At 26.3% G+C, this 22,153-nt stretch overlaps 1 protein-coding gene across 2 annotated transcripts; it reads left to right on the top strand.

The window, feature by feature from the left end:
- The first annotated feature begins 61 nt into the window (after nt 1–61).
- trbl (tribbles pseudokinase 2) lies at nt 62–19,706 on the top strand. Of its 2 annotated transcripts, XM_086911945.1 has the most exons (5): nt 1,454–1,768; nt 2,083–2,343; nt 2,545–3,255; nt 11,243–11,544; nt 18,223–19,706. In XM_086911945.1, the coding sequence occupies exons 3-5, from the start codon at nt 2,965–2,967 to the stop codon at nt 18,671–18,673; spliced, it is 1,044 nt and encodes a 347-aa protein (XP_086768071.1). In that variant the 5' UTR covers nt 1,454–1,768; nt 2,083–2,343; nt 2,545–2,964; the 3' UTR covers nt 18,674–19,706. The 2 variants fall into 2 exon arrangements, with proteins under 2 accessions (XP_012344587.1, XP_086768071.1); XM_012489133.3 differs by lacking the exons at nt 1,454–1,768; nt 2,083–2,343 and adding an exon at nt 62–202.
- The last annotated feature ends 2,447 nt before the right edge of the window (nt 19,707–22,153 follow it).

Raw genomic sequence — 22,153 nt, 5'->3', positions numbered from 1 at the left:
AACAGGAAGAAGATCAGGTTTTATCCGAAGCGCGCGCTATTCGAAAAACCAATACGCCCGACAAAAACCAGGGCTTCGCTTTTCGAACAGACGGCGGTTTATCAACAACGTCTTTGGGAGAAACTCAAATTACATCTGACTGTTTCTTCATCCCAGCCTCCCGTTCAGGAACGTACGGCGACAACAGGAAGAACATATAAAGGTAACATGTGTTCATCTGCTGTTTTAGATTCAAATAAGGTTATTTAAACAGAAAAAAGAAAAAAACATTATGAAGTGAGTGCGCGGATGCATATATTTTGCGTATCAGTTTCGTATGAGAACAGTGCAAAGTGCAGTGATTATTACCGACGCGTACTGGATCGATGTCAGTTTCTTCGTTCTATCGTATATTTACTTCGGTGCGCTTGCCCTGATATTAGTGTACACTCCTTGCTAGCTTTTCTATCGAATCTTTTATTTGTTGGAATTAATAATCAATATCTATTGGTATTCGTTTATCTTGAATATCGTGAAAATTTCACAAATGTTTCGTTTAATATTTTGATATTCGAATAAATTTTCTTAATTTCACCAAAAAAATGATGAAAAGCTACAATTTGTTGTCATTTACTTTTTTCCTCTATTATATCGGAAGTTATAAACGCCGGCGTAAACCATCCACGTAAAGTCATAGACTGCCCGAGCGGACGTATTAGGCAATTTATTTCGCGGTATTGCGTCACGTTCTCGCGCGCTATTAATGCAACCGGTGCCCGCAATATCGCCGTGACAACTGTGGAACTCCGCCATTTTGACCTTACCGAAGGATATCTGCTATCTGCTTGATAGTGTGTGTGCGAATATAACATGCGTTTCGACACGCGCTACTGTGCGGACGCAATCCTTTACTAATACCGAATTCGCTATTTCGTCAGATTCTCGTTCATTCAATAAACTTGGACATGGGAGACATTTACGATTTCTAGCACAGGGCCCCATCATCTTTCGCTACATTACTAACTTTTCAATTCCCAATGTTCGAATAATCAAAAATAGAAAATTATTAGTTTAACATTATTTCAAAAATATATATTTTTAATCAATTTTTATATTTTCTTAAAATATTTGAATAATAAAATTAAAAAATTTTTAATTTTTATTATAAAAAATTAAAAAAAAATTATATTTCTTAAATAGAACTATAATTACAGCTAAGTTTCAGTTAAGTTAGGTTAGGTTTGTATTAGAGACTTTTTTATTAAAAGATATATTTTTGAATGTTATATATGAAATATTACATCAAAAAATATAGAAATCAATTAAAAATTGTAGTGTTTTAAAAAGAAATTTAACTGTAATGAAAAAAATCATTGAATAGAAAAAATGAATAAAAATCGCGGTTGATTATTTTCTAAAGAGAAAACCAGGGGGCGAGACGTGTACATATTCGCATCCCTGATCTTTGGAACGGTAAGAGTTTTGCGCAAGTGCGATATCGTAATGACGCGATTTCGCGAATATCGATAGTCTGAATTCACACCAATGATAAAATTGAATGATCGAGTAAGTTCTGAAATTCGAATTTCTCATTACCGGTATAGATTTTTTCTTTTTTTAAGATTGGCTACTTAATTTATTATCTGATAATGTTTTTAAATTGAAATTAAAACGAAATTGATAATATCATAAGAAACAAACGTTAATATAAATACATAATTTTTATAATTCGTTTTTAATTTCAAACTATATAATTCATATAATCAAGGATATTGAATTTGTATATCAAGTAAGTAATCGTAAATGAAAATCGGATAGAAAGTTACTTTTTGAAATTACAATTGTTTGTGAAAATATATTTTACAATTATTTTGTAATTTTTTGCAATAATATATATATATATATATATATATATATATATATATATTTTCGAGATACTGTTCAAAAAAGATCACATAACCTAAGTTACCAGAAAAACACGGTCTATATAACGATCTAAAAAATTGACATGTTGAATTATAAAAATAATAATTATCGAAATGTATGTAATATTTGAATGAAGATAAGTGATATGCAAATTTATTATTTATTTTTCATAACAAGGTGTAAATTCAGAGAGAAGGGGAATTCATAAAAATTCGTTATACTATTAACAGCATTAATAATGCCCTCAAGATTTTCTTGCATCACGTTTTATAATTTTTCTGTGACTCGGCTTCCTTGGCTGGATAGAACATTACAGCGCAACGACCGCCTTACAGCGATATCCCTGACCTTACAGTGGTCCCCTTCTCTATAGAAATTGCGCACAAGGCAGGACGAGTGTCGAAACGTCTTTTGAAATTGCCCGTGAATCACATAGAGGTAATGAACGAAATCCTTGTCGTTCAAGCCCTATTATGAATACATATAATTTGACTTAATTAATAATGTATAATTTTATACATTTTTAAATTTATTCAAATATAAAAAGGTATATTAATGAATTATTATCTGTTTTTGTATTTCATTCAGATTTTAAATATTACATTGCGTATAAAACAATTTCATTTTTATCTGTTACAGAGCTTTTTCGTTAAAAGTGACCAATTGTCACCCACGAAGATCTCCGTCCAAGGACCCAGCTGTAGCACGAAGCAACGCTACATGGGCCCAAGCACAAGTGATATTCTTACCTAATATTAATTTGTAGCTATTACACGCGTTTATACCGATAGAGCTTAAAAGCGTTAAAATCGGTCCGTTATAATCGATAATTGTCGCAGCTACCCGGTTCGGTAATCTTGTGACGTGAAGTGTGTTCAAAAGGCTTTTCTGCTTTAACGGTCCACTGACAATAATTACGAATAATTACGAAATTCGATTGAACTTCATAAAAAATACGTGCTTCGTTTTGTTAAAATAAACCATTTTTGAAGAAAGAAGATAATAGGGAGGCAATAGTGTCGCGAGTGTAAAATAGTGCGTGTGTGAAAACAGCACAATATGAGAGTGACAGCCGCTGTCAGACAGCATTCTATTCATCTACAAGTGGCTCGAACCAACAATGGAAAGTTCCTGGTCTGCCCGAACAATAATCAGGACATCAGTCAACAGCCGACGAATGACGAGACGAACTCGGTACCAGCAGTTGTCTTCCCTAGTTACGAACCATTGCCTACCGATCATCATGGACCCACCATACTTGGCGATCGGTATCTACTTCTTGGACCAGCCGAGGGGAGCGCTCTATACCGATGCGTCGATGTACATTCTGGTCAACAACTCGTCGCAAAGGTGAGTATTGAATTTTTTTTATTCGTTTCATCATTATATAAACATTTGATAAATATAAAAAAAAGTTTTTCTAATATTGCATACATATTATACGATATGTATATCGTAAATAAAGCGTAAGAACGAAGCTTCCTTACATAATTCATCATTACGATAGTGTTATAAATATAGAAATATGGCGGCAAATCAATTTTCTAACCTTATTGGAACATATGTCTTTTTTATACGAAAGTTAATATAATATAAATTGTTAATAGATATTTCTTTCTTTAATTTTATTGAATAAATTAATAATATAATTAAATAATTCATTTAAATTTTAAATATTTTATTTGAGATATATATTAGAGAAAAAGTTAAATTATAAAAGATTTAATTTACATGAAACTTAATTACAAAACATTCAATATAATATATATTAAATTTTATTTATTCAAAAATAATGAAGCATTAAAATATTCTTTAAATTTTTATATAACATATATATATATATATATATATATATATATTATATAAAATATAATTTAATAAAGATTTTATTAATTAGTAAATATTTTTACTTTTGTCATAAAAATGTTTGTATTGAATCTCATTAAAATACTATTAAGAATCATAAGTTTTATTTACTAAAAATTTTTATTTAGCATATAAATTTCATTGCTATTACATCTTATTTTTTATATAACTTACAATAATGAAAATATGATCATAATTTCTAAGAAATATTTAATAAATTATTTATTTTATGATTTACTCAAAAAATTAAGTTATTTATAAAAACAAATATGAATGTATAAAATGAAATTAATATATATTAAATTTCATTTGTTTTACGACATAGTAATGAGACAAAAGATTTAACTTATCTAATTTTTGTTATTTAATTTTATTTATGGTTTAAGACGATTACATAAAAAATAATCATAGATTCGCAAGTTCTTTTTAAGCAAGGTTAATTTTACGATCTTAAAAAGTGTATAATCAAAACCTATATTATAATTATTTGTAAATTCTAAAAACTTTTCAATTATTTTTCACAAATAATTTCTAACCGTGGATACGACATAAGATGATATTTCTTTTACAATAAATCTCGATGACGAAGAAAAATAGTTATGAATAGATTTCGAAATATGTTTTATCCTTGATAAAGCAAACGCATCTTGCCTCTAGGATATATGTCACGTAATACTTGAGGCAGGTGTGCAGAAACACGTCCAATAAAAGTTATGTGGTGTATCGATGAAAGTCGCCTTTCTAAACTATCGCCTGAAGGATTATTTCTTTAGAATTCGGGTTGAATTGAATAGTTTATGCGTTATCGGTCGATGTCACTGATTCGTTACCTCGAATGATAAAAATTCTTCCGCCATTATTCATTTCATTTATCATATTATGTCATTTATACATATATATATAAATATCGTTTGATTTGATTCTTATTTACAACGATAGATATGTCATATTGTATTTAATTTTGATCATGTATTGTTAATTATAACAATGTAATATTTATATATTTATTGAAGAATATTTGTTTACAGGATTACTTTATTTTGAAACTATTAAAGAAAACATTTTTCATAATTCAGGACAGAATTAATTCAAGAATAGATTAATTGAATTTGAGAATAAATGCAAAAATTTAGCTTAATCCATATTCATAGCAAATATTTTGTCTAAAATATTCAAAAAATAATCATGATTATAAAAGTATTAACTCAGAAAAAATAAATTGAAAATGGTGAATATTAAGAAAATAGAAATAATATGATGACAATCGAAAAACGATATTTGTTGAATGAGAGAGATAACATTTTTTAGAGCGTGTCTGTACTGTTACACCAGTTAGAAGAAAAAGCGGATCCTCTAGTATCCGGTGTTTCTTCTCGCAAAACAGGTAACCGTTATTTCTATTGTCATCGGTACTATAAGAAACTCATTGGTAGGAATGTATGCATATAAATATGTGTATATGTCACTCTCTGAGAAAAGTTGTTCAGAATGTTCTTGCAACCTTCACCGCATTTCTCGCAATTAAATCCCATAGTTGTTGCATTTGTAATGAACGTTGCTGTTTTAAGAACGCAACGTTTAGATATGTTGCAACATTTTCCTTCGAACTATGGTTATTGTCATTTCAAGGATTTTGAATTCCATAGGGATAATTCGAAAAATTAAAATCTATATTTTAACAAATAAAATTATTTATAACTTTTCTAATTTTAAACTCTAAAAATTTCTTTGTTTGTAATCTCTTGAAGGTATTATGTATATACTATCAAATTGATTATTTCTTCCGTATATAAATATTTTTTAGAAAAGATAAAGTTATTTACGGAAAAAAATTGCCAATAACAGAATTGCAAATAATAGATCATTATTTACGATCTTGTATAATGATAAATCTGTATTCAGTTATAATCCTTTAAGTTTTGTAAGCATTTTAAAAAATTGTTAATCTTTCTATAGTCATACAATAGATATTTATGGAATTCCATAAGCATATTAACATTCAAGAATTATGAGGCATCAAAATGACGAAGTCTGAGATCGTGTATCTGTTTCATATATTGGAAGGGAAAGAAATCGAAATATAAAGGATTTCCGTGAAAGAATTTTTATCATTTCTTCAGTTTGTACTGCTTATATCATGCAAATACAAATCAAATATACGATTGTGATTTTCACACTCGCATTTCCAAAATTTAAAGTTTTTAAATATAATTTGCAAGTTTCGGAAATTTTAATCGAATTAGTTACTTATCATGTTAGAAATTGCATTTATTTATGTATCGGAGAAGTTACTAGAATCTTTAGAATTTTTTCTTTAGAATTTATTTTTGATTTCATTTGACTTTTTTTTTTTTATATTTTGCAGTTTAAATATATTAATTACTAAATATTATTAATAAATAATATATTATCATTTAACAAAAGCTATAATTAAAACAAATATATATATATTATATATATAGATAAAATTACTAAATTGTACTAATTATTAATTATCGAATATTAAATATCAAAATATAATAAATTATAAATAATTATAAATATTGAATATAAAAAAAATGATATTAATATAGATATTATTTACTATGTATATTATATTTTATTTTATCAAATTCATATAATTATTAATATTGATTCTTAAATGTTATTAGATAATAAATATTAATAAATGTTGGTACGTTAATATAGGACGTGCGATTATTTCATTGTTAAATTTATTACTCGTGCTTATAGCGTGCAATAATGGACTGATATCTGTGACCTCAATTCATTGTCCAGTTAATTACAAGAAAAGGTATACGTAATACATATGCTTCATTAGCAGTTATAGTTATCGAATTCACGTAACTAGAGAATCATATAATTTTCTATTTGCATCTCTTAAAATTATTTTGATATATATTAATTAAATCATAATCAGCTTCATTCTTTTTTAATTTTTATTTTTCTTTAATTTTAATTGCAAATTACTATAATATATTATGTATATATTATACAATCACATTTTATAGGTTTATATTGAAAAAAAAATCTAAAATCAATCATTTTAATGAAAAATATTTTATTAATTTTATATTTGTAAATTATAATATGAACTTGATTTAATATTTCTTAACATTAGTATACAAAAATTTAACATTACCATATAAAAGTTATCAATTTATATCAATATACTATTAATCATAATCATCGAAGATTTAGATAATAAAATATAAAAGATTATGGTTGAATAATTATATACGTGTACACTCGCAAACGATGTAAATTAAAAATCCCCTCTTCGAACTGTAGTTAAAATAACAGGTATTGCAATGGCATATAATATACATTGCACAGTGCAGCTGTGCACTATTCTCAATATTACTTTTATTATACAACGAGACAACGAAATATAACGGATTTGCTAATGTTTGGATCGAATAATTAAAGATTTCATTTGGAAACTTACTTTGCTAAATCATCGATATAACTAATTAGATTTACCTTATAATATTTTTTATCAAAGAAAATATTTCACTCATAAATATTTTATTATTATTGATAATAATTATTTCAGTATTTATTGCATTATTCTTATTCAATATAAATTTCGAAATTTTAATTTTATTTAATCAAACTTTATAAATAATCTTCTTGATATATATATATAAGTCATAAATAATTGTAATAATTGTAATTGATATCGCGACAACATTAATTGATAACATTATAAATGAAATAAAAATTATAAATGAAATTAAAATATTGAAAAAAATTTCAATTTTTTAATCTAAATATATAAAAGAAAAAGAATACACACATATGATATATATATATATATATATATATTATTTCATTAAAAATTACAAATATTTCTTTTCGTCATCTACTATGAAAAAATTTATGAAAATTTCTCCCCTTCATTCGCCAGCTGCGGATTAAATCCATAAATAATTCGTACTTTACAAACCCTCATTTCCTTCACTACTATTACTGACTATCTCCTTTTCCGAAAATAATGAAAATAATCGGAAAAACGTTTTTTAATTTGATAGATAAAAAAATATCGGTTAAGTTTTCAGCATGCATCAAAAAATATGATTCGAGAAGAATATATCCCATAAACACAAACAATGTTTTCATTAACTTTTACATCGTTATATTATACAATACGTTGCTTACATCATCGTATACCTCGCAACAAATACAAAGCTATACTTTGCCTCATCTCACCGTTAACTTGGTCGTATCGTTCTATCCGTTATTCATAATCGCTCCTAAAGCCGAGGCCATTTAATTTAATTGACGATTACATCGGGCCTTGCGTGATGCGCTTGCACAATTGCCATCTTTTGACAAGTTCATTCGGCACATGGATGGCACATCATGAGTTCATGTAAAAAAATTTATATTACATTGTTGTGCATCATATTTCAAATTCTACTAATTGATTTTGAAGTTATCATTATATGTAATAAATTCAAATAAATATGATGTATGCAATATTTACGTTATTTAAATTTAACTAATATGTAAATTTTTTTATTATAAAAAAATGTTTCAAAAGTTGTATAGTGTAAAAAATATAAAACAATTAATATATTTGTTATTAGTCTTTACAAGATATATATGAATGAAGAGCGTATATGTATGTATATTAGAAAATATATAATTTATTTTATATCTTTATTATAAGATATTTGATTTTGGAACATGATTTTTAAATTCAATAGAATAATAGAATAACTTAAATATACGGAAAATTCCGTATCTTATAAAAGATGTATTAATAGCAGCTTTTAGAAGAACAAAGACATTTAAACAATTTGGTTCATAGATAAGTTTCAATATAATTCATAGATAAAATCAAATCTTTCAATTACAATTTGCTGATTCATCTTTGGATTGATGTTTTCATCCAAACGAAATGAATTCTTCTAATGATTATCATGATTAAAATTTCTATTATGTTATCATGGATTATCCCTAACTTATTCAAAACAATTATATATATATATACATGATTAAGGAGGATAAATCAGTAAACATGGCGCAATCGAACACAATTGTACGAAAAATTTTGTAAAAAAATGGCGGCATTGGTGAGAAGAATTCGGAAATTATGTGGCAATCGTTTCGTTGGAAATGTATTTGGGAACAAAGCGTGATCCTTTGGTTTATTTTTCGAGGGTTTGTGTAATTTAAAAAGTGTGAAGTGCAAAGTAATTTTGCTCTTGCTCGAGAGCTCTTTCGGATCATTGGCCTGTATATAATGAAAACCATAAATTTCTCGATGCCAGTGTCTAACAGAAGGCGCGTGGCGCAATCGGAAGGCAAATTTGAAAGACCTTGTGAAAAAGTCTATTGCGTTAGACTCGTGACGAAAGAGGGTTAAAGCAATTAAAGTCTAGGTTTTTTTGTGGAAAGAAGAACGCAAATATTAAATCACAATCGATTCTAGTGATATGACGATTTAAGCGTTTAACGTGTGAGATATTAATTGTGAAAACGTGATTTTGATCATAGATCTTCGAACATCGTAAAAGCAATGATCGATCGGTATACCGGGTGATTTCGTAAAGAACGTAGTGATGCCCTTATTAAACTAATGGGACCTGAGTTTCGAAACCGTGTCAGGTTTCGACACGCGAGATAAATGGCCGAATGAACGAAGTTTCAAAAGTAGCCAAGATTTCGTGTGCGCCCTTATCGATCCGTTCTGTAAAGGCACGCTTGAGTATCTTTTAATTCTTCATCTATTCGAAACGAGGCAGTTGTTCACATGTACAATTATGTAAAATTAATTCCATTTTCTGTTTAACCGTAATATGCTTGAATCGTAATTTGGATACAAACGAAATTTTTATTTTTGAATATCCTAATAGATCAACGTATCTATTGATTAATTTAAATTCATTATAATAAAATGAAAAAAATGTTATTGCATTATCGACAAAATTTAGGATTAAAAGAAATACAAGAAATTTATCAAGTTGTTATTTTAACACGTTTAATTCGCGATTCTCGCGATGAAAAAAAAAAAGATTATCACAACTAAGTTCGATTTCTTTGTAGGACGATTATTAATCAAGTATAATTTTTCAAAAAATTAATTACCTTTTTGCCAACAAAGATAAATTCTGATACGATTTTTTTTTTTTTAATTGTAATATACGTTCAATGTGATTAACCGATAAGTTCGATCGCAATTAATCTAATTAGTCATTGGATAGAAAAACACATCGTTTCTCCGGTATCCCGTGTAGCCGGATGCAATTCCGCGAGACCTTAAACATTGACCATGATCGACTTACAGTACGTGAAAGATTCTCGTTTAAAAATAATTAAAAATCAATTTTTGAAAAGATCTTTCTTTATTTTTTAATTTATATATATATATAAATTTTATTATTAATTTTAATATTATTAATTTATATATAAATATAAATATAAATTTTTGTATAATTAAAATAAACGATAATAGAATTATGCATAGATAAATTAAAAATCTGAAAAAAATTCTAAATATTTCTAAAAAAAAAATTTTATAACAATTCATGAATAAATATATCTGTTAAAAGTATCGAAAATTATTCGTGGAATCTTTATGTTCCTCTAATTATCCATTATCTTCGTAGATTATACGAATACGATTATGATAAAAATAATTAAATGGAAAACACATTTTGCAATAATTATTATTATAAATGGAATTTATCACGAAATGAATTAACAAACTCAAAACGACGGATCGACGAACACAGTATTGTTTCATTAAATAGAGAAAGAAAAAAATAGTATAATTTTAAAGGAAACGCAATAATATGCGTGCTAGTAAAGTGGTTAATTCAAGGGATCCGGATATTTGTATTGTCTTCTCGCGGATATCCGTATTAACCGGTCAATGCTAACGTATAATTATCTAGTACAATGGGAGATATTGTGCTTGTTATTGAGAACATACCGTAATCGTACGACTCATTTCTTAAAGGGATTCGTGTGGAGAAACTCCCTTCTTTGCGATATTTTATACATGACGATTTATTGAAATTGAAGGAAATTTACATATTATACAATTAACATTAGTTCGATAATAAAAACGATTTTAGTTGAATTTTTTTCATTTAAATTTTCTTTTTTTTTATTATTCTTTCTATTTTTTTCATTCTAAATAAAGATTTTATTGCAATTTGTTTTTTAAGAAAAATCAAAAAATCTTTAAAGAAAAATCTGGCCGTATATTAAAAGAATTATAAAACTAACAACGATCATGACAATGATCCAATTAATTAAAAAAAATCTTCAACTATTCACTTCAATTGACCCTTCATTGATACGAACATATTGAAATTATCCATCAATTTCCAACATTCAATAATATATATGTATATCACGAGTATTCATGTAACCTAATAGGAAAAATATATTTATTGATATGAATTTGAAACGGTGTTGAAGGTGTGAGTGATGCAACAATTTTGCTGAATTTCAGGCGCTGACCGTAGGCGATAAAGGTTGCGAAGCACTATTACAAGCTCACCTTCGATTAGAAGGTACTGGAGCGGCGAGCGGTGTCGCAGGCGTGGTAGAAGCACCTGGAGGTCGACGCTATCTCCTGTTAGAGGGTCACCACGGTGACCTGCACGCCTATGTAAGGGCGCGTAGGAGATTGCGGGAACCAGAGGCGAGGCGGCTCTTCCGGCAAGCGGCCAGAGCCGTGGCTACGTGTCACGAGTATGGGGTCGTACTTAGAGACTTGAAGCTCAGGAAATTTGTTTTCGCCGATGAAGCAAGGTAAGAAAAATGAAATGATGCAGTGATGATAATTGAGATATTGAATTGAATATTGAAATTGTTTCGATCACTTATTTTTATTATATATTTTATTTTATAGGTTATTGTATAAGTTATAAAAATAAAGTGTACAAATTTAGAAAAATGAATTTAGTATTTTATAGTTCTATATTTAAACGATTACATCACATGAGATCATAATAGATTAAATGATATAATAATATTAATATAATATATAATATAATTAATATAAATTATAATAAGATAATAATATTGATTTAAATGATATATATAATTCATCGAAAAGAAAAAATAAAATATCTCTTAAAATCACAAAATAGCTGTTAATTTGACATGACTGGTACGCCTACATATCGTTTGTAGCATTCTTTGAACAAATAAGCACGTTGCACAGCCATGGAAAACCAGTTCGTATTCGTTTCATTTCCATATTCGCCTGTAATTCTTTTGCATCATCGGTTTATACAGGAGGTATATCTTAGAAAAGAAGTACTTCCACGCCTACATAAATTAATTTCCCCTTCACTTGCTGATACACGCCGGCACAATACGCAACCCTTGGACGTTTAATAAATTCTGTTCTATTTTCTTGTTTTCATTCCAATCTGATTATTTATTTCAAATTCGACAAGTTGTTGTCACTATTGCATTTCTAACAATGATTTCAACTATACTTTTATACTTAGCGTGATTGCATTAGATTCAAAAATATTTGATGTAATTTCTGTAAAAATAATTATACTGTACAGATTGAAGAAATTGTCTCTACTATTATTGAAAAATAGATATAATTTTATTTTTAATCTTTTTTTATTATATCTAAAAATGATAATGATAAAAATGTGATTTTCTATTTTTTATAAAATATTAATCTTAAAATTCAACATCTTATAAAGTAATTCTATCAATTAATATCCTAATTGTTTTAAAAAAAAAGAATTTTGTGAATTACATAAAATTTCATCAACTTAATTATTGCTGTATATTAAGTATTATTAAATTAAAAGCTATCATAAACTCCGTTCAACTGTAGTTTAAATAGCAATGCATAAAGCTCAACTAATCGATCAACTGCTATAAAAGCCCAATGTTAATCATTTTGATTTAATTTAAAATTTTATTTTATTATATTATATATATATATATATATATATATATATATATATATATATATGTATAACCTATATGATATGATAATGCCGCCATTGTTTCGTGTTATATGACACCGAGAGACAGCTTCGATTAACGAAGCCCGACTACTATAGACTATAGGCTTCTTCATTTCACATATTGTAACCCTGCGAAAGGGTGGCATCTCGATAATGTGCTTTACGGTATATATGGACGGAATGAATTCGTGGAACGAACGGATCGCGCCACGCCAGACCACGCCGTGGTGCCACACCACAGCAAGTTATTCGCTAGGCGTGTTCTCGCGGCTAAACGTGACTGTTCGCGCGATACCACGCACCTACACGCGAGTTCCTCGTGGCAGTGAATGCAACGCGACTCGAGGGGGCTATCGCGCAAACAGCAGAGCAAACGAGTGAAACATTTTTGTGGATAGTACAAGATTATACATATATAAAGTTCAATTAATCTTAAATTAATTTTCAATAACTAGAATGTTTGTAAAAAATTATAATTGCTTTTTATTTAAAATCTAGAAGTTAATCGTCACTTAATATTATTTTAAAAAATTAAATCATCAATTGCAAATATCTTAAGTCATTTAAACTCGTATAAGATTATATATTATAGTCATCGTATAGTCATCATATATTTCACATGATATAAATAGAAAAAATTGTAGATATTAATTATTATTTTAACAAATTGAGAAAAAAATAGGAATTGTCATAACATTCGAATTATTTCAAATCTCGAACACTTTAGAACAGATTGGAAAAATTCGGATCGAATGAAATCTCAATATTCTCGTATTAATGAGATCTCAAAATGTCTCTATCTGACATTTCTAAAAAAAAAAAAAAAAAAAAAAATAGATATAAATAGATATAAATTCAAATTTTTATTTCGTGTATATTGATTTTACATAAAAAATAAAATATATAATTTCAATTAATGAATGTATGAGATCTATGTATCTATAACTCTATCAATTCTTTTGTCTCTGTCTTAATTCTGATTATGGAAACATTTTATATTTTATATTTTGATTATTGAATTTTAAGACTTCGTATAAAATATTGTAGTTCATGTTACATTATTTAAATATGTTCTGTGTAATGTATAATGTGTGGAATGATAAAAGCTGAGAAAAGGAGAAAGCCATTGCGTCGCGTGTTGTACGCGGTGTCGGTTGTGTTGGTCAATCGCGTGTTGCGCTCGCATTCCTGCCGCTCGGTGAGCTGCTCCCGCGCGTAGAATAAGGAGAGAAGCGAGAAGAAAAGATCAGCAAGTTACAGGCTATAAGGGAGGGGGTAAGGATAGGGACTGTGATGGAGTAGGGATAGAGAGGAAGGCACAGAGAATGTTGCAAGCCAGAAAAGCATATTGGTTCATCGGCTGGGGAGATTTTGAAATGCTAGTATAATTAGGAAACGCGTGGTTCGTTCCACCTCCCAGAAAACACGTCCAGACGTATATATAAATGTCTCTGTGCGCATGATTTCATTAGTCATATATTCTGCGCCGCGTAGATCCGTTGACCCCGCAAAATATTTTCTGAAATTAGATATGCATCGCATGTGTTTTAGTGATACGAATGTTTGAAATATAAGAGATAAAGAATAAATATTGAAATATCAAGTTTTAATAAATAAATGATATGAACAATAAATATTTATGAAGTCCTTTGTATATTGTTATAAATGCTTAGATGAATGTTAATATTCTTTTATACTGATTCTGATTGGAAATACAATCACATTAGAAATATATATATATATATATATATATATATATATATATATATAGAATTTATTTATGCAAATACGAATGAACATGTACTGAGAAAAAAATTTTTTTTTATCTTTTTCTAGAATGTTCGAAGATATGAGATAATTTTCTTCATTAACGATATACCTACAGATATTAAAAATATTTGTCATTAGATATAATATATCTTTTAAAGGTATTAAAGTGAATAATAAATATTTGTATTAGAAAAGTTTCCAGTAAAAGAATGGATCTATAAAAGAGTGTCGTTAAAAATGCATTTTCAATAGATATGCATCGGTTTCGTATCAGTCATTTTGTTGTAAATATAATTACGATAATTGCGATATGCAATATGTAACTATCTTTATATTGCAATTGCACTTATACAAATGTCTTTGTATTTCTTTTGGTCTCAAATTTATTTTTTTTCTCATTATCTTTTATCACAAATTTTTTCCTTTATTCAATTCATAAAATATTTAAAATTTAATTAAAAATTAATCATAATTATTGATTTCAATTTAAATAAGTTTGATTATAAAATGTTTCCAAAGAAAAGAATAAATATCTAGATATAAATATATTGTTTTTAAAATAAAATGCATTTATTTGTTAAAATAAATTTCTGAAAATCTAGTATTAGATGATAAATGATTATATATCTTTCCTTCGCGAAATTGATAATGAGCACAGGTGTTCTTTTTTAAACGCTTTATCGCAATGTTATTATATACTACACGCATAATATAGTATCAATAACGCGAACAATACATGACAATATCTTTATAAACAAAGATCGTTATTCGCAAAACGATATATGGATGCTTAGCATATAATAGTCTTGTATTTGTATTTTGTATCTATATATAAAATGTATCTAATTCTGATACACATGAAATTTATCGACATCTAAAATTCTTGACACTCAATCTTTTTCTCTTTCTTTCTTTTTTTCGTGTATGATTATTATCCTTCGTCGACACGTGGACCAATCGATCAAACGATAACAGCTAGCCAGAAATTCATTTCCATCTAAGTCTTTGACGCTTTTGTCGTTTCTCCTTCCGTTTCTTTAGCCGATGATCGATTGATCGAATCAGCGATTTCCCGGATGTGCCTTTTTATGGAGTTCAAGTGTCTCGACGAACTAGTCGATAATACAAAAGGGATGTATATATTGGTCAACGTCACACAGAATAATTTTTTTCGAGCGGAAGTTCCTCAATTTTGTTCGTGTGTTTTTTATGCCATTGAATGCTGTAATGAAATTCAATTTTAATTGATATTGAACGACTATTTCTTCATAATATATTTACCACTATTCATAACTTAATATATTAAAGATTGTTAAATTCATATAATTCTTTCTTCTAACTGTTTTTTTATATAATATTATTTAGAAAAAATATCGTGTGTCTATTTTGTAAATTTTTATATAATATATGTATTCAATTTTAAATAATTGATTTAATTGTTTTAATTTTTAAGATAAATCTTCTCACAAACATTACAAATTCACAAATAAAATTTGTGCTATCTCTTTTTTTCGACACTTAAGTTTTCTACTTTTTTAATATAATTTGTACAAACAGCAATATATATTGTGTATATATATTATGTAGTTCATTTCTCAAATACATTCGTAAGAGAGATTCTTCGGAGAGAATCATCATTAAAATTTATCTTTAATACGCATGACACGGAGTTTCTTGAACCTAACAGCTTCTTCTCATAGGAATCGACATCATTTGCTTATGAGTGAAAGTTTGCAAAGAAAGTTGCCGTACCCCAATGGGCCTATCCTCTCCAAAGCAGAGCGTACGATGATCGAAGCGGGCGAAACCGGATTCTTTCTAGGAAACGATACTCGAGGCCGTTGACACTCGCTCGGATTTTCAAGATCGTACCAAACTCTCTCTTCCTCTTTTCCTTTCTTTTTATTTCTGCTCTCTCTTCAAGACGAGATAAGACTTGAGATGAATCGACAAAAGTATGACTTTACGACAAAGAATAACATTCTACGAACAACAAATTAACATTTATTTCAATAGATTTCAATTCGATAGATTTAAAATAGATTTCATTGAATTTTATTTAAAAATTAATAATTTAAAAAATGATATAAATAAATTGATAACGATAAATAGAATTATGATATATGAGAATGATATATTGAATGAGTATCTCTAAATTATAATAAAAGAAATCTTAAATCTAATACCCATTGATTTCATATGATAAAATTTGGTACATTACATAATGGGTTCCTAATATTACATACATTCTGTATTATATTACAATTGTAATACAGATAACAGTTACAATTGTAATTATAATTGTGAATAATAATCCAATTAAATAAATAAAATGCAAAAATTTTTTATAATTTGATAAGATTTAACGAGATTTTTAGAATAATTTAAAATAATTTTATTAACATTTATTTATAACAACTATCTACATCTATTGTTGTTATATATATCATATATCATATATATGATATATATATATATATATATATATATATATATATATATATATATATATATGATATAAGAACCATTTTCAAATGAAAATGAAAATTTAATGTTGTTGAAAGAATATTATGACAAATCTGTATTAAATATATTCTAAGAAAATTATTGTTGACAAAAAATAAATAAAATAATTTTATTTCGATTTTTCTCTATTTCGCAGTTTAATATCACAAGGATATTTAATTTTTAATTTTATTAAGCAAAACATCATTTGTAAATGTGACAAATGGCATACAAATTATGTTCAGCTATTTTAAAATGAAAAAAGAATTACAAATATTTCAATTAATTTAATTATTTTAACTAAAAGTAAATTATATTTCAATATACTCTAGTATTCATCTTCCTTCTCTTTTTCCAACACTATTAAACAAAAACATTTATTGCAAAAAGTTTTATTCAAAAATTATATTAAATGTTGTGTATTAATCAAGCATCGTAACGAAAGATAGCGAGAAGAAAACATCGTGAATAACTTGAGATAATATACTAAATAGAGTTTGGATATTATGTATATGTGTTTTACGATTTCCATGAAGTTTTACGATTTGCAAGAGGTTATTTGATCAACAGTGTTTGGATATTTTTTCTTTCACCACTTTCTTTCACTGTTTTCGATTTGCTATTTATGTTATGAATTATATGACAATAGCTCAATCTCAATATCTTTTTGCTAAATTTAAAATATCTCCGTATGTAAAAATTTGTACATCCTCTCATACTTTTTTTTCTTCATCATTTTGCTAATCATTATTTTATACGAATTATACACATAATGAAATTGAGTACAAGGCAAGATATTATTTTCTAAATTGTCTGTTTTAAATTTTTTGTTGAAGTTTTGTTATATTATTAGAATATTAATATTAAAATCTTAAAATAAATTAAAAATCTAAATAGAATCGAAGAGAAAAAATATGTATAGAATAAAAGTTAATTTGAAAAATGTATAAAATAATATAATAGATAAACAATTTAATAAATACAATCAAATATACATTGTATCTACAAAAGCTAAAAATATAATATATAAAATTCTAATCTTTAAAAATAAATTTTTATTCAATAAAAATATCATAAAATAAAATTATTAACATATACAATAAATATGTAATATAATTATAATATATTATTCAATAGTATTAATACTATAAAATTATTTTAAATATAAAAAAATATAAAATTTATGTTAGCATTTCGATTCTTTCCATTTCAGAACACGACTTCGTTTGGAAAGCTTGGAAGATGCAGTAATCGTTGAAGGTGACAATGATAAACTGACTGATCGACGGGGTTGCCCAGCCTATGTGGCACCGGAAGTATTACGTTCAGGACGAGCCTACTCTGGCAAAGCAGCCGACATCTGGTCACTTGGTGTATTACTCTATACAATGTTGGTCGGCCGTTATCCATTTAACGATGCTGAACATGCATCTCTGTTCGCAAAAATCTCACGTGGCCAATTCGCAGTACCAGAAGGTCTGAGTCCACGTGCTCGATGCCTGATTCGTTCATTGCTGAGAAAAGAACCGTCCGAAAGGCCATACGCGGAGGACGTACCGAGGCACCCATGGCTCGCAAAACCATTACGAGTCTGTACTACATCTAGCAGGTCCTCATGTCAGGATCAAATTGTACCAGAACTACCTAATAATTCTCAAGACTGACTCTTCCGGGAGAAAAAAATATATTCCGCTCGCGCTGGATCCAGCTTTCTTTGTTAATTAATCCTATTTGGATGAAGATTCTGTGAAGAGAGAAAATTTCGCGTTCCGAGTTAACATGGCTTTTGTTTCTTATTTTTAATTGTTTTTTTTTTGTGTGTGTGTTTTGTTTTATATGATAATGTAAAGTAGTTATAGACGCTCGGTTATATTATGTAAAGAATTGGAGAAAAAAATGAGTAAAAATGAAATTCTTTATTCTTTTTATTTGTATATATTGGGAAAATAGAAGGAAGATCACAAACAAATATCAAAATGTAATAATTTAGAATAATTACTATTTGTTTTATTCAAGATTTCACATAGATCATAAAAAGGAATTATTTACATGATATAGCTTTTTTTAATCAAAACAAAAGAGATAATAAAATTGAATAAAAAATTTAAGAATAAGAAATTTCTTTTACAAAAATTAAATAATATGACAAATGAATAAAAATATTAAAGTTAAAGCTGCATTGATTTATTATATTCTTTTTAATCATTTTTCAAGTGGGAATAACAATGCTTGACAAATAATGAACCACAGTTAATTTAGGAATGGGGCAATATATGAATAATAATGATAGCCCGTCCTAAAAACAAAATCTATTCTAATTCTTAACCTAATCATATGATAACTGTAACATCACACTGCCCCTCAACTTCATTCTTAACTTTACTTAACAATATCCACAAAAATCAGTGTCTTGCTCTCGTTAAAATTTAAGCGGCTATGTTTTAGATATAATAAAATTTGAACTTATCTTAATAATTGACAATAACTAAATTGTATATCATGCATAATAATTCCTCAATTGTTTTATACTATACAATTTTAACACATAAATTTATGTACATAATGTACATAAATTTTATTATATAACCAAGCATTTATAGCTGATGTGCGATAGATACTTAATTCTTGCTGGAAGAAATATATAGTGCAATTTTAAAACTGTCCAGAATTTTAAATAAATACAATTCAATTAGATAAGAACTGTTTAAGGAAAGAATATTCCTTCCTTATATAATCCTCTACTACCTATAATATAATTAGGAATTGGTTTATTGGTAATAAAATACAAGATATATTCTATTCATATTGATATTTATATTAATACTGTATATCATAGTTTAGTGTACTATACAGTTTCTATAAGAAAAAAAATATAGGATAGAAAAAATTGAATTAGTTTTCTAAGATTAACTCTAATTTAAAATTAAAACATTAAAAAGTTTTAAAATATATAATTAATGGCAATATGGAATTCAACTTTATTAAACATTTAAAAATCTATTATTTAAGAATTAAAAAGAATATTTCTGTACAAAAGCTCGATTCATAAATAATTCTTGACAATTTTTTTTAGCAAAAAAATCAAGCTATTTTAAATTAAAAATATTTTATATTAAAAATAAAATAAATAAAATGAAATTATCTTTTTAAAAAAATGTATCTAAATATATAAAAATGTTAAAAAATTTGTAAAAACAAAAAAATTTGAACTTATAATAAACACATTATGTTTCTTCCATCGAGAATATATAATGTTTTATAAATATATAAATTCAATATACGTAATTTTTTAATCAATTACAAATAGCAATATTGCTTTTGTAGGCTGTAAATAAAAGCCATGTTTATCGAAAAGATACCAAATAAAAGGTTAAATAGCGGTTGCGTTGAATAGTTTATTCTATTTTTTTTTTTTTTTTTTTTTTTACACGACGAAGAATGGCCTAGAATAAGAATCGATAATGTGATTTTAATGAAAGAATATTTGAGGAAGTCTCTTTTCTTTATTCTTAATAATGGGAGAAATTGTGCAACTTAGATTATCACAAAGATCTACGAGTAATTATTTATTGTCTCAATTAAATTCATTCTTTCTGAAATTGGAGATATATTATTAAAAATGTTTTACATATTATCAAAAAATATCACTAATATAAATATTTTAGTTATTTATTTATTTCTATTTTCGTATATGCTCGTATATCTTTATTCTTATATTTTCAACATTATCATTTATTTAAATCATTTAAATATTGAAATTCAATTCTTTATGTGCGTAAAAAAATTAATATGTATGTATATTCTTTTTGAAACAAAAATATGCATACATTTATCGGCGATATTAAGAAAATATAGCAAATATTAGTAATATAAAATTTACTTGTATAATTTTAGCAATAAGTATTATTCATCAATTTTTTCTAAAAATTATTACAGATTTCATTTTATTTAGATTTCCATTTAAATTAAAATTCATTCTTCTTTTTTTAAATATTGTAACAAAATTTATTCATGAAACCATGAAAAATTTTCTATATGCTTCATTTTAATTTCAAAAATTTGATGATTTTTTTATTTTGATTTTTTTTTATACTATTTTTTTTTTCTTAAAGTATAACAATTTTGTAAATGTATATCATAAAAACTAAATGATAAAATCTCTAATTTTTTTCTAGTTCAATTCAAAAGATGTATCATTCGTTCTGTTATTTGATATCTCTATATTACTTTTTAATTCCTACAAAAGTCAAGTGCAAAATTACCAAATATATATGTTGAATATGTGTATAAGAGATTTTTTTTCTTCATATTGCAATTCTCTTCGTATATATACTGGATATCGTGTGTTCAGTGCATAAGTCCTCGTATCATTTGAGTTAGGATACAATGGTATGGTGAAAGTGTTTCATTGACGTTGAAACATGTACATAAATTCAGTCCACTTCATTAAGTTCTTCGCTAAATCCTAATAAATATTCAATAAAAATAAAAATTATGTACATAGGTAAATAAAATGGCGTTTATGATAAATATTTGCTTAAGTGAGTATAATTCTTTAAAAAAAATCTCTTCATAAAATAATAAGATATTTACATATGTTTTTTTAAAGAATAAAATTAAAGTTGAAAGAAAATATCACGAGATTAATAAATTTCTGGAGAATATGATTGAGATTATTAATAATAATTTATAATAAATTTTAATATTTTTATTTGCTTCTATAATATCTTTTTTATTGATATCTATATGATATAATAATAATGTAATTAATAATGTAAATTCTTGCAAGTATATTATTTACAAAATTTTTTCAATAGAAGTAAAATATAAACAATAATGGATTTCTTCATGTCAAACTCAAAAATACAAATTTTTAAATGTATCATTATTGCAATAAATAAACGATATAAACTTGGTCAATTTTGAATAATGATGAAACAAAAAATCTATTTATTATTTTATATTAATATAAATTTTATATTTTTATATAATAATTTTTTACAAATTTCATTAGTAATAAATATATAATATATATATATATATATATATATTACAATAAATTAAAATATAAAATTTATACAAATGTCAATATAAAAAATAAAAAAAATATTTTATATTGTACAATCAAATTTATATGAAGTAAA

This window comes from Apis florea, unplaced genomic scaffold, assembly GCF_048593485.1.
Source record: "Apis florea isolate Af1SG1 unplaced genomic scaffold, ASM4859348v1 contig_3367_pilon, whole genome shotgun sequence".
NCBI lineage: Eukaryota > Metazoa > Arthropoda > Insecta > Hymenoptera > Apidae > Apis > Apis florea.
This window is presented reverse-complemented; position numbering and strand designations above follow the sequence as displayed.

Bases quoted from the DNA above. Each gene is read 5' to 3' on its own strand.
- trbl (XM_012489133.3), top strand. From the start codon at position 2,965: ATGAGAGTGACAGCCGCTGTCAGACAGCATTCTATTCATCTACAAGTG. The intron at 3,256-11,242 runs GTGAGTATTGAA...GCTGAATTTCAG, and splicing joins GTCAACAACTCGTCGCAAAG to GCGCTGACCGTAGGCGATAA. The intron at 11,545-18,222 runs GTAAGAAAAATG...TTTCCATTTCAG, and splicing joins GTTTTCGCCGATGAAGCAAG to AACACGACTTCGTTTGGAAA.